This window comes from Dermacentor andersoni, chromosome 8 (genome assembly GCF_023375885.2).
Source record: "Dermacentor andersoni chromosome 8, qqDerAnde1_hic_scaffold, whole genome shotgun sequence".
Taxonomy (NCBI): domain Eukaryota; kingdom Metazoa; phylum Arthropoda; class Arachnida; order Ixodida; family Ixodidae; genus Dermacentor; species Dermacentor andersoni.
In genome coordinates, this window is record NC_092821.1 from 110,462,230 (window position 1) to 110,474,959 (window position 12,730).

At 44.0% G+C, this 12,730-nt stretch overlaps 1 protein-coding gene across 1 annotated transcript in view; it reads left to right on the top strand.

Moving 5' to 3' along the window:
- LOC126529456 (fatty acid synthase-like) overlaps window positions 1-12,730 on the top strand; it is a 112,287-nt gene that overhangs the window by 92,850 nt on the left and 6,707 nt on the right. Inside the window, exons 24-26 of the mRNA XM_072284111.1 lie at window positions 6,016-6,261; window positions 8,291-8,535; window positions 11,067-11,327. Of these exons, the coding sequence (XP_072140212.1) occupies window positions 6,016-6,261; window positions 8,291-8,535; window positions 11,067-11,327 (752 nt within the window). The remainder of the gene's footprint in view (window positions 1-6,015; window positions 6,262-8,290; window positions 8,536-11,066; window positions 11,328-12,730) is intronic.

Sequence of the window (12,730 nt, forward strand, 5' to 3'; positions counted from 1 at the left end):
GCCGCCAACAAACCATAGGCGCAGGCCTAAAGCGCAGGTCGGATTTTCGCCTCTACTTTTCAACGCTGTGGGCGAAGTAATGTGAGCAATCGCGCCTAGATGGCGCCGCCGTGCCGCAGCCGATAAACGAAGGCAATAGATATATGAAAACACAGGAAGAAAAATAACCGTAAAGGGGAAGAGAAACGCAGCCATAATGAAACACAGAGCGCTATGGGGATACAACAGGTACGAGGTGCTCCGGGGTATGTGGAAAGGTGTAATGGTTCTAGGACTCACTTTTGCAAATGCGGTTGTTTGCTTGAAATCAGGGGTACAATCAGGACTCGACGCAGCCAAAGATCAGTGGGACGCCTCGCATTGGGCGCTCACGTGAAGACTACAACTGAATCTGTGCAGGGTGAAATGGGCTGGACAAGTTTTGAAGTGAGGGAAGCTCACAGTAAAATGGATTATGAAGAACGACTGAGGAATATGGAAGAAAGTGAATGGGCTGGTAGAGCGTTGACGTAATTGTACAGAAAAAAAAAAAAAAAAAACATTGATGCACAGTTGAGGAAACGAACTAGGAAGCTTACCAGCAAGCATGCGGCCTGTAGGGTGAGCAACACAGCAAAAAAGAACATCAAGCGTAAAGTCAGAGAGGCTGAAATAATCTCGTGGGCGACGGCAATGGAAAAGAAACCTGCCATGAGTAACCACTTAAGAGGAAAAAAAGGAAATCAGGAACGAAACAATTTGTGATAACTCAAAGGGAAGCTCATTACTTTTCGAAGCGCGGTCAGGAAGCCTTAGAACACGCACCTACAAAGCGAGATATAAGAACGAAGAAGAACCATGTGTTTGCTCGAGTAAAGCTAGGGAAACAGTGGAGCATGTTTTATTAGTATGTGAAGATATCTACACAGTTGTCGATTTAGGCACCAGCGGACTCCTTGATGCCCTAGGGTTAAGCGAGAGGAAGGGAAAAGTAAGCATGTCCGCAACAGAGATTAGCAAGAGGCGAGTGGAAGATTGGTGGAAGTAGGGAAACGACAAAAAACGGAGGCGTACAAAAAGGAAGTTCACAATAGGTGGTCAGAAAATTTAGTTATGGGAATTCATCGTGCGTTCTTTTCTTCTTTCTTTTTTTTTTGCCTAGGTAGGACATAGGCAGTATAAGAGCAAGAGCTTGGTGGCGCAACCAACCGCCCCGTACCAAAGAAGACGCTCATAACATCCATCCATCCATCCATCCATCCGAGCGTGAGCTATTCGGTGAGACAGCATCAGCTGCGGCAGCCACGGTCCGGAAAGTCCAGGATGGTTCGCAAAGAAGGCTTCTCTTAAAAAAAAAAAAAAAAAGATCCTGGGGTGTTACGTGCCGAAGCCGTATTATGATTAAAAGGAAGCTTTAGCTCGGGCCCCACTCCGACGCGGGCTAAACAAATGCATGTAAAACGAGAAAACGTTTTTCTGAGATATCCCCTGGGCCGATGTTCATGAAATTTGTTGCATGTGAGAGAGAAAGTTAAATTCTAGTGACTGTTTGAATGGGAATTTCGATTTAGGGCTTGTATTTTGTTAAAAGGATTTTCAAATATTCGACCGTTGGGAATATACTAGAAGCACGAAGTTTACAAATTCATAGCTCTGCATCAAGAACAGATATCGCAGTTCTGTAAACGGCATCGATTTGATCATTCAAAACGAAGAAATTCGATATATCATTTTACATCTTACGGGATTTTGTTATGTTCGTTACAAGGGTTCTGCAAAAGCGGTATTACCATATTACTAAATGTTTTTATATTCATGTGTGGCGTATCAATTTTGTCCACTTTAGATGTACTATTAGATGCAATTCACAGAATTATATTATCATTTTTTCGTTGTAAAGTTGCAGAGTTGTAAACGTGATAGTCTCGTTTTTAGAAAAATTTTCATTTTTGCCAATTTTTAATAAAGAATTGACAACCTAACTCAAAAATTTGACACCAACAGCCCTACATTTTAAGGGTTTCTTTTAAGTGCTACAAACCTCGCCAAATTTGGTGCAGAGGTTGCTGAGAAAAACAAATTCTCCTTTTACATGTATTCAAATAGGAGCAAACGATCTAAAGCTTCCTTTTAAAAGCTACGCCATAGTAAGGAGCCCCGGATGAGTTTTGACAACGTTGGGTTCTTCCACCTCCACTTTTTTATTTCGCCCCCACCAAAAGTCTGCCGCCGCTGCCGGGTTCGAACCGGCGACCTCGAGCTTAGCATCGCAAGGCCGCGCCGGATCGACGTTGTTAAAACGTGGTTGCCTTTGGACAGGCGGTGTACAGGAAAAATAATCGGCGGCATTCTAGCTCGTAGAAACTTGTTTCTGTGACTGAGCCGGTTTTGCAATGTCTCGTTCAGCTACTGTACAAAATACGAGGTATTATTTGCATATTGCTTGCCGGAGGCCAGCCCGTTCGGATAGGAGTGGAATTTAGTGCTTCTTTGCACTATTTATGGCGCTCAAGTAAGGAGAACAAGTGCTCGGACTTAATCAGTAGGCATCCACTATTACGTATTTTATATGCCAATTGCAACCTAAGTTATTGAAGCCCATCACATGTCTCTTATTCCTTGAAGTACTGGGAACTAATTGAAGGCAAAGAAATCCCAACGGTTTAGATTTATTGTGACGTCAGGAAAGCTTGTAGATTTCGTACGACAACATTGCGTCACAGCGGCGTATTAGCACATACTTGCAAAATGTTGTTGGATTTTACTTTCTGTCTAATTCTTTACAGCTGATTGTCTCCTGCTCACCTAAAACCGTTTGTTTCTTTCCCCATATAATTTGTTATTCAAGTTATTATCAACTATTATGCCTTTTCCTCTGTGATTCACGCTTGCCTTATTTTGCCATGACTTTTACCGTGACCAAGACAGGTACCTTCGAAAGTTGTGTTTAAATTCTGTTGGAAATAAAGGCGCATACCGTGTGTACTCGGATGCAGGTTGACCCCTATGTATTGAGCTGGCTGTGAAATAAAGAAAAATAATTTGGATATAGGACCACCAATAGGCTCTTAGAAAAAAAAAAGGAAATTGACACATGCCACAATTTTATTTACCGTAAGCACGGCTACCGAACATGCTAGTCGAAGCCACGTGGCATTCATGTCGGAACCGCTTGAGATTTCTTTGAGTGCTTCGCAGGCGTTCTTGGCACCCCAAACAACGTCGTCCTCAGTAGCATCGAGTACGATGTAATGCAGCCCTTCCTAAAGCCATGTCTTGGCAGTCTGCAGAGTGGATTGATTGATTGATTGATTGATTGATTGATTGATTGGCGCACTGATTGATACTGTTAGCACGAAGGCCGATACACAACTAACCGTAGGTTTGATATATGCAGATTCAATATTAACTTCACAATCATGCAAATAATCACACGAAAATTCTTTCACTAGAGCGATGACGCAGTTAACACCAAAATCGAGAATTATAACCAACGCCTACGGTGTACAAAAAATGCTTCATAAAAATCTGAACGATTCCTAAAACACCCTTCTAGAATTATATTTCAGTTGCAGCAGAGTGCGCCAGCACACGTTTTTCTAGTGGCTCGAGGGAATCTGTGGTACATATATCATGTGGTAGCCTATTCCATTCTTCGATTGTTTTCGGAAACAGAGAATATTCAGAGGCATGCACTCTTGCTGACATAGACATAAATCGATGTGTGTGACTTGGCTTAACGGAAAGCGACCTTCCTTTACAGAAATATCTATGAACGTTAAAGTTGAAGCAATCACGGCTCATTGAGAAAATAAAATTTAACCTGGCCACGTTTCCCCGCTGCGAGAGTGGTGGCAACTTCAGTTTAGTTAGCATGTCGGTTACATGTCAGTCACTGATCTGTGGAGCGTTATTTTGATGAAATAGACTTTGCCCCACGTTTCTGAATTCTGTCAATTTTGTTCATTTGGCCGTTTCTGAATTGACCTTACCCCCCCCCCCCCCCCCCCCTACTCTAGCGCGCTCTAATGCAACTCTTACTAACGCTAAGAGGAAGCTTTAGCTCGGGCACAACTCCGACGTGTAAAACGCTAAAACGCTTTTCTGAGATAACCCCTGGACCGATTTAATGAAATTTGTTGCATTTGAGAGAGAAAGTTACATTCTAGTGACTGCTAGAAGCGGAGTTTAGATGTAGGGCTTGAATTTTATGAAAAGGATTTTCGAAAATCTGAAAGTTTGAAAAATATAGACGCACGAAGTTTATAAATTAATAGCTCTGCATCAAAAACAGATATCGCGGTTCTGTACACGGCGTCCATTAGGCCATTCAAAGCGGACAAATTTGATATGTCAGTTTATATATTACGTGAATTTTTTACGTTGTGCACAAGGGTTTTGCAAAAGCTGCATTTACATATTACAAATTTTCTCTTAGATTCATGTGTAACATGTCAATTTTGTTCGATTTAGATGTACTATCGGATGCGATCCACAGAATTGTGATATAATTTTTCTTTGCCTTATTACAAAGTTGTAAACTTCATAGTTTTGTTCTCTGAAAATTTTATATTTTCGCCAAGATTTAATAAAAAATTGACGACCTGAATTGAAAATTCGAAACCAGCAGCCACTAGATATTAAGTTCTTTTAAATGCAGGAAACCTCGCCAAATTTAGTGCACCGGTTGCCGAGAAAAACGAGTTCTCCTTTTACATGTATTTAGGTAGGAAGACCCGAGCTAAAGCTTCCTCTTAAGCACGCTGTTATATTGAGCATTTAAAAGAAGTGAGTGTTTTTTTTTACGTCATAGAACAATAGTTTCATCTCTTCTGCATTGCTTACATTAGTTGTATACTCCTTATACACGGCTGGCCGGACGAAGGAACTCCGTTAGGTGTCTACTTTGCTAGCTTTGGTCATAAATGTAGGTTGACAGGTCAATTTACTTTCCATTTTCGGAAACAAAATGTCAACCCATGTTCAATAATTATGGTAATTCAAGCCAACAATCGCTCAAAAGCGTTCATCACGGATTTGTGCCATATTTCTTGAAAGTAGTTTACGTAAATATAGGAGGAATTTCTCGAACATGTTCTCGTACCGCCAAGCCTCCCTCCAAATAACCATCCTATAAAGAAAATTTTAACTCGCGGTGAATGTTGCACGTATTAGCCAATGTCTACGGGCTTCTTTCATGCAAATCTGTGTGGTCACTCACTGATTACGAAAGAAAGCTTCGTGCAGACATAACAAATACAACAGCACCGGTATGAAAGAAACGTCCATCAGTGTAAAACACGAAGATACTGGGGAATATGTTTAATTAGCGCAACAGGAAATGGTAACTTAATTGCGGAATATATGAGCCAGTATGATGACCTGACATGCCACCTGTGGGGCCGGGTCAAATTTGCGCTGATAACACCAGCGAAAAAACAGCAGGTACAGCCAAGATCACGAACATATATACATGTCCACAACCATCCACAACTATTAGTTAGTTAGCCGATTAACTTGAAGAAAGTGCAGAATAGGGCAGTTCGATTCGTTTTGGGGAATTACGACAAAAACCTCAGTATCACCGAAAGCAAGCGCAGACTTCATTGGCAGGACGGAAGAAAGGGCCTCTGACTCAAATTTTTTCGCTGTGTTTACCATTCTAAAGCAAGCATTGACAGGAACAGATATATTGCATCACCGTCACATATATCTCGCGTAGAAGGGACCGTGCCTTGAAACTTCATGAATTTCCTTTTAAGGGTGACACCTTGCGTTATGTCCTTGTTTTATAGGACAACGATTGAGTGGAACGCTCTGCCGTCAAATATTGTAGGTGTACAATGCAATGAAAACTTAATTACCGTGCTTTGTGTGTTGAAATGAGTGACAATTGATGTAGATATGTATGTACCCCCTACTGTAATGCATTCCAAGGCGATGCAGGTGCTGAATAAACAAATAAAAAATTCATAAAGTTTCCCGAAAGCCTTATAGACAATATGACAACGATGTTCGCACGTATGAAACCGCCAGGCGTGAAGGACGCGTCGAGCCTCGACCCGAGTACGAGCCTCGGTGATCTGGGCATGGACTCGCTGATGGGCGTCGAGGTGCAGCAGACCCTGGAGCGAGACTACGACTTCGCGCTGTCCATGCCGCAGATCCGGCGGCTCACCGTCGCCAAGCTGCGAGAAATGAACAACGGAAGTGACGAAGGAACCAAGCAGCAGTCCGGAAGCAACAGCACCGCGGAGCCACAAATGACGGACCGCGAGCGAGGTACTCACCTAGAATTGAAAACGAAACTATGGTTGGTTTACGCATTCGACCTGATGCTCGTGCGGCACTGACAAAAGAAGGACGAGGACAAGGAGAACTGCACGAGACATGCACAATATGAAGTACTCGGGCGTTATTTAAAAAAATCGTAGCTTCGACATAAGAGCGAAGCGATGAATGCGGTAGGAACATGGTAGAGTATTCCACGAAGTGTAAGCCTCGTAGCCGTAATGGAAGTGTGAAGCAAACGTAAGCTGACTTAGTCAAAAACGAACTGTTGCGCTAAGGGTCCTCAGTTGGAATCCTGCCAGCGGGCAATTTCATTATGTTTATTAATTAAAGACAACGCCTTTCTTAGCGGTTTCATCACCACTGTTACGCATCAGGTACGTTTCAAACCTTTTTCCTCGTCCAAACCCGGAGGTTCCTGGTCCAAACCCGGAGCCAATAACATTACATTATTTTCAGGTTCTGGCTCTGTTATTGTTTTGCACTTTTAATAGTTAAGTCTGCGATGATTTAAGGTAAAAGGCATGCCGCTGTCGGTGTTTCGTTTCATGACATTTGTTTGTGGGCTGCCATTCTCAAAATTCTGAAGAATAACTTCGCCATGTATGTAACGCCTGGCACGAGCAACTTTAGTGATAAAACGGTGTGGCAACGTAACCCGCCTACACTGCATGCCATATAGCATGTCATGTCGTATAGCATACATATATGTACAGTCAACAGCGAAAGTTTGCGGGATGCGGTTTCCCATTCAAATGTGAAGTCCTGCACCGTTAAGGCATGACACTTCGTATTTAAAGAATCACTGTGTAGGTGGCGAAGGCTACTGCATGCTGGAACATTTAATTCGAGGCTGTGTGACCACGCTTCGCGAGAATTCAGCTTCTTGGCAGATCCTGCGTCCCGTAAATTTTGCAGTTGGCTGTACATATATGTGGAGCCCTGCCTGCCTATGTGTACTTTATTTCTCTGCTTGTTGTAATTGCGAAGGAGAGAAAGAGAAAGCGAAGAGTGTAGGAAAGACAAGGACGGTCACTATACTCGCGTTTGATTTGCGATACTACACAGGGGAGGTGGAGAAACGGATGAAAAAGTGCCTCCCGGGATTTATCGCTCACGGCCAACGCCGCCGACGCCGACACCGACGGCACCGGCTTTTCTGCGACACGAGCTCCTTAACGCTGTCGCGTTAAAATAAAGGAAGAACAAATTGATATCACATCCATGCGGAGGTGTACGCCGAGAATGCGGCCGTTCGCACGGACTGTCACGTGCAGGAACTGCGGCAGTGCGCGATTCGCTTTCTGGCTTTGCGGCGCATGTGTCCTCATAATAGCGAAGATGCTATTGGCCAGGGAACTTGACCCGTGGCAGGCAGTTGTCGTGAACGATTAGCTATGCACGCTCTCTTCCTGCTTCACGCCCTCAGCGTGGGCAAATGATCGGTGGACCTTTTTTCGCGCTCGGTTTCTTTTTATTCGTCGATTACATGCAGGCGACGTAGGCACCACAGGTTTTGACGACTGTACTCTTTTTCGTTTATGCGTGAGCAACGGCAGCATGAACAATGTGCAACGAGAAAAATAGTGTTGATAATTAGTAATCAGAGTGCAGTTATGCCCTTTCATGCATTCACGCAGCTTAGTTTCCCAGGATCATAGAGACCTGCGCGAAGTACTTTAACTTCTCGATCGCTTCACTTTAGAAATGTAAGCAGACAAACGGTGAATTACGTTGCGGTTTCGACGCAACAAAGCAGACACAAACACTGAATCAAACGCCGTTTATTGTTGTCGGAGCGACGTGGAATTTCGTTTGAAAGTTTTGAGCTAAGTACAGCGTAATACGATTCTGTTTTTTTTTTTCACTAATACAGTCATTCGTGCTCCTGGTCGGCTGCGACAGCAATCTTGTCGTGCTCGCTTAGGAACACAGTTGCACCAGACGCTGAAACTGTTTTGGCACCAGGAAGCTAATACTTTCGTAATTAGTTTATACGGAACCTTTCATACGTTCGCAGAACCCACGAAGGCGTCCGAGGTGCCACGGCTGGCGTTCGTTGAGAAGATGGTCCCCGACAGTGCCTTAGTAGATATGAATGGCTTCAAGGGATCGTCCCCATTGTTCTTCACGCATTCGATCCAGGGTCACGTACGCGATCTATTAGAGATCGCCAGTCACCTTCCCGTGCCTGCCGCCGGAGTCCAATGGACGCCTGACATTCCGGTGCGATCCATCGATGAGATGGCCACTCTCTATCTGCAGGTGCGTATAACTACGTCAAACGAAACGAATACGACCAGTGCCATTCCAAAATCGAAACTCGATTACATGAACAGAAAAAAATCTGCGCGATCGTCGCACCTAAACTATAACAGCACTACGCTGTAATGCGACGACGCATGCAGTCACGCAGGAAACTACATGATAGCCATAGGACCACATGGGACTCGAACATGCACGCTATGCACAAACCTTTTCAAGCATCTGACGCCATATCGCGGGCGGCGTTCACTAACCTGCGCTCTTAAGTACGTAATTTCATAGCGAAAAACGTTGTTACGCTAAGATAAGGTGCAACCGAAGCGGCAGCGCCCTCAACTTACACTATCGCATGAGGGCGGGAAGGAAGCAAAGCAAGGAACGGCAAGGAAAGAAATAAGCGCGATCAACTGACAGCATGAGTGCACATCGTGCGCCTGTAGTGCAGGCTATTTTCTCAGGGCAAGTTACTCCCCGCCCAATTTCGACAGCCTTCTTGTCCATACGTCGGCTACAGTGTCGTCGAGCGTGATCGCGCAGCCATAAAAAACAAAAAAGCGCACTGCCTCTGTAACAAAGCCAATAAAGAAACATTTTTAATACTAATTAGGGAAAGGAAAAATAAGAGAACTGGGTAATGTTTAGTTCATACGACCTCATGACACGGCCATCGGCATGCACACACCCGTTGGGATGACATGCTGGTCCATATGGACGCTGCTCAGTTAGAAGAAAAAAAAAAGAAACTGCCTGAAGGCGACACGACAGGCAGGGAAGGAAGCCAGGGAGACAGAGCGCAATGTACAGCTAGAAGAAGAAAATCACCTGAAGGAGGCGCCACGCAGCGTGGCGCCATCTTTCGAGGTGACGCACAACCCGCGCCGCGGAACTCGCGGACCGCTGGCGTTCGAAAGAGCACAGGCAACCCTGTATCAGCGCAAGAAGATGAAAATAAAGGTATAGTGCCCTGTATCGGTCTTTCCAACGTCGCTATTGGAAATGACAAATAAAACTTCAGCGTGCCGTAAGTTACAATTTGAGTGACAATGTGAACAAACATTAGGAAGAACTCGGAAGCAGTATTATTTGTAACTTGTTTGGACAGTAACTAACGTATGTAATGCGGTCCTGTACAAAGGGTTGGGGTCCAGAGACTGCATTTTCTGCAGTTTCGACTGGCTGCCCCGACGATCTCGTTTTGTTCTCGTAACTTGCACAGATGTTCTTGTTTCTGCGCCCTGGTAATGGTTCTGGCTTTTGGCTCAAGGTCACACAAAGGTGGCCGACAACGGGAGGTAAAAGCATTTCACGCTTAAAATGTGCTGCTGATGATGATGACTACGATGAGTAAAAGTTAGCCTGTTGCCTGCAGACTTGTATGTCGTGTGAAATAACCCTAAAGTTAATTGAGCGCTTGAGCAATAACCTGCCGTCTTAGTTTTATGCTTCATCATTGTCCTTTCCGCTGTAGTTTAGGCGATAAATCAATAGTTTATTAAAGTAATTCTGGAGTATTACGTGCCAAGGCGACAACCTTGCCTGAAAGCACGTCCAAGTGGTAGTCTTCGGATTAGCGTGACGAAACTGGGTTCCTTAACATGCATCTAAACCGGAGCACATGATCGTTTTTCTTTGTTTTTTAATTCGCCTACATAAAAATTGGACTGGTACATGGGACTGGGGATGGAACCCGCGACCTTAAGAGGAAGCTTTAGCTCGGGCCCAACTCCGACGTGGCCTATTCAAGCCCATGTAGAAACGCAAAAACGTTTTTCTGAGATAACCCCTGGATGGATTTTAATGAAATTTGTTGCATTTGAGAGAGAAAGTTAAATTCTAGTGACTGTTGGAAGCGGAATTTTGATTCAGGCTTGAATATTGTTAAGAAGATTTTCGAAAATTCAGAAGTTTGAAAAAGATAGAAGCACGAATTTTACAAACTAATAGCTCTGCATCAACCACAGATATCGCAGCTCTGTAAACAGTATCCATTAGATCAGTCAAAGCGGACAAATTTGATGTGTCATTTGACATTTTACGTGAATTTGTTACGTTGTTTACTAGGGTATTGCAAAAGTTGTAATTACATGTTAATAATTTTTTTACATTCATGTGCAAGATGTCAAATTTGTCCGCTTTAGATGTGCTATAAGATACAATTCACAGAATTGCGATATCATTTTTTCTTGCTGAGTTACGGAGTCGTAAACGTGATAGTTTCGTTTTCTGAAAATCTGCAATTTTTGCCAATTTTTTTATAAAAATTGACGAACTAAATCGAAAATTTGAAACCAACAGTCACTAGATTTTACGTTTTTCTTTTGTATGAAACAAAGCTTGTCAAATTTGGTGCAGTTATTGCCGAGAAAAATGAATTCTCCTTTTACATGTATTTAGATAGGAGCACCCGAGCTAAAGCTTCCTCTTAAGATCAGCAGTGCCAGCGCCATACCCAATACGCGATCGTGGCGCATCGTTTTAGGCTGCAAGCGGACTCCCGTAGCGTTCGCCATGCCGTGTCACTTTCCTTTCAGAGGCTCAAAGAAGTTCAGCTCAAAGGCCCTTACAATCTGGTCGGTTACTCCTTCGGTGCCATTGTGGCCTTCGAGATGGCCTTGCAGCTCCAAAGTGCCGGGGAGTCCGTGGGTAGCCTCACCCTCCTAGATGGCGCTCCCAAGTACATTGCTGCGCGTTGGAGCCACTACCAGTGGCGCTTTGCCGACACCAAGGAGGAAAATGAATCTTGGCTGCTGTGCATTTTCCTCATGCAGTACCTGGACATCGACTTCCGTGAGGTGCGCATGCTTGTTGTTGGATTATGCTCGTCTGAGAAGCCGGTCGTCGGCTTAGTTGTTGAACACTAGCAATATGTATGGTGCGAAACTCTGTCACATCTGCAGCCAACATTTAGCAAACTGCCCATTCTAAACAACAAATACTCACTTCACTTGCATACTTAGTTCATCTCTCCTTACCTTGTTCATTGTTCCTTAACCCTTTATTGGCGAGTATTGCCTGCCGGCAACATCTCATAATTTTTTTCTTGATGAGTTTCCTTGTTGAGTACAAAGTTTCTGGCTAACTGTCTTCGACCAACATTGAATGACAGGCAGCAAGCGTTATTCATTTGTTAGTTGAGACCAAGAACACAGCGTGAGGAAGAAGTTGGGCACATGACTTGCTGTCTTTTGAAAGCAGTCAGAGGAGACAGACTGATTCAAGTTATTCGGATCCAGTGGTGTCACACGGGTGATGTAGAGGAAATGAAATGTGCACCTACAGTTCAGGTATGACGAGAGCTGCCTTTAGAAATTCCAGACGAATCCGTAGGTGGCTCGCTGTGAAGCCCGCTTCCACTTTTCTGCCAGGTGACTTCCCTCTATTGCAAAATAAGTCCAGTTGTTTTTCTCTCTTTTTATTGTTTATGCGTAATCGTGATTTGTTTCGAATATTTTGATAGAAAATGAAAATATTTTGGTTATTTCTATGTGCTGTCATTACAGTGTTAATTACTGCAATGCACGATCAAAATGGCAATGGCAGTGGCAAGCTGCCGCCTGACAATTTTTATGCATGGCCTTCTAACGTGTAGCATTTCTGTGCTGTCTAGAGAGAAATACGTCTCTAATTCCCAGGAATGGTATTGCTAATATTGCTTTGAATGGTATTGCTAATAACAGCGATTACCATCGCAGCTACATGTCCCTTGTTTAGCATCCGCGTGGTGTCCATCGCGCTCTGCGAGACAAACACAAGAGCACTAAGGCCAGTGCCCTCAAACGATCCTCCCATTCGAAGCTCTTCCTCCTCTGAACCTTGACAGTGCCTCGCCACCAATGAATAAGGTGCCACGCTTGAGAAGAATTTCTCTGGATCGCGTGAATGAAGAGTGGCGACCAGATATGTCCGAAGCGGCGGTGCCATCCCCATTCTCGAGATGGCTCGTTTTACGAAGCATAAACCAATGAGCAGTCGAGATAAGCATATTGGTGGAAGAAGACGCAGGGAAGAGATTGGTCCAACCGAATCCGCTAGACGTAGGTAGCTGTACAAGGTAGATCGAGAAGTTTTCGGGAAGTGAAAGAAAAAAGAAAGGTTACGGAGATGTATACAAAAATGTTAGAATGAGAAGTATTTATAGCATACTTGAATAGCTCAAGCAGGCTTGGTGGCTATTTCTTACCCTCTCGTTTACCCT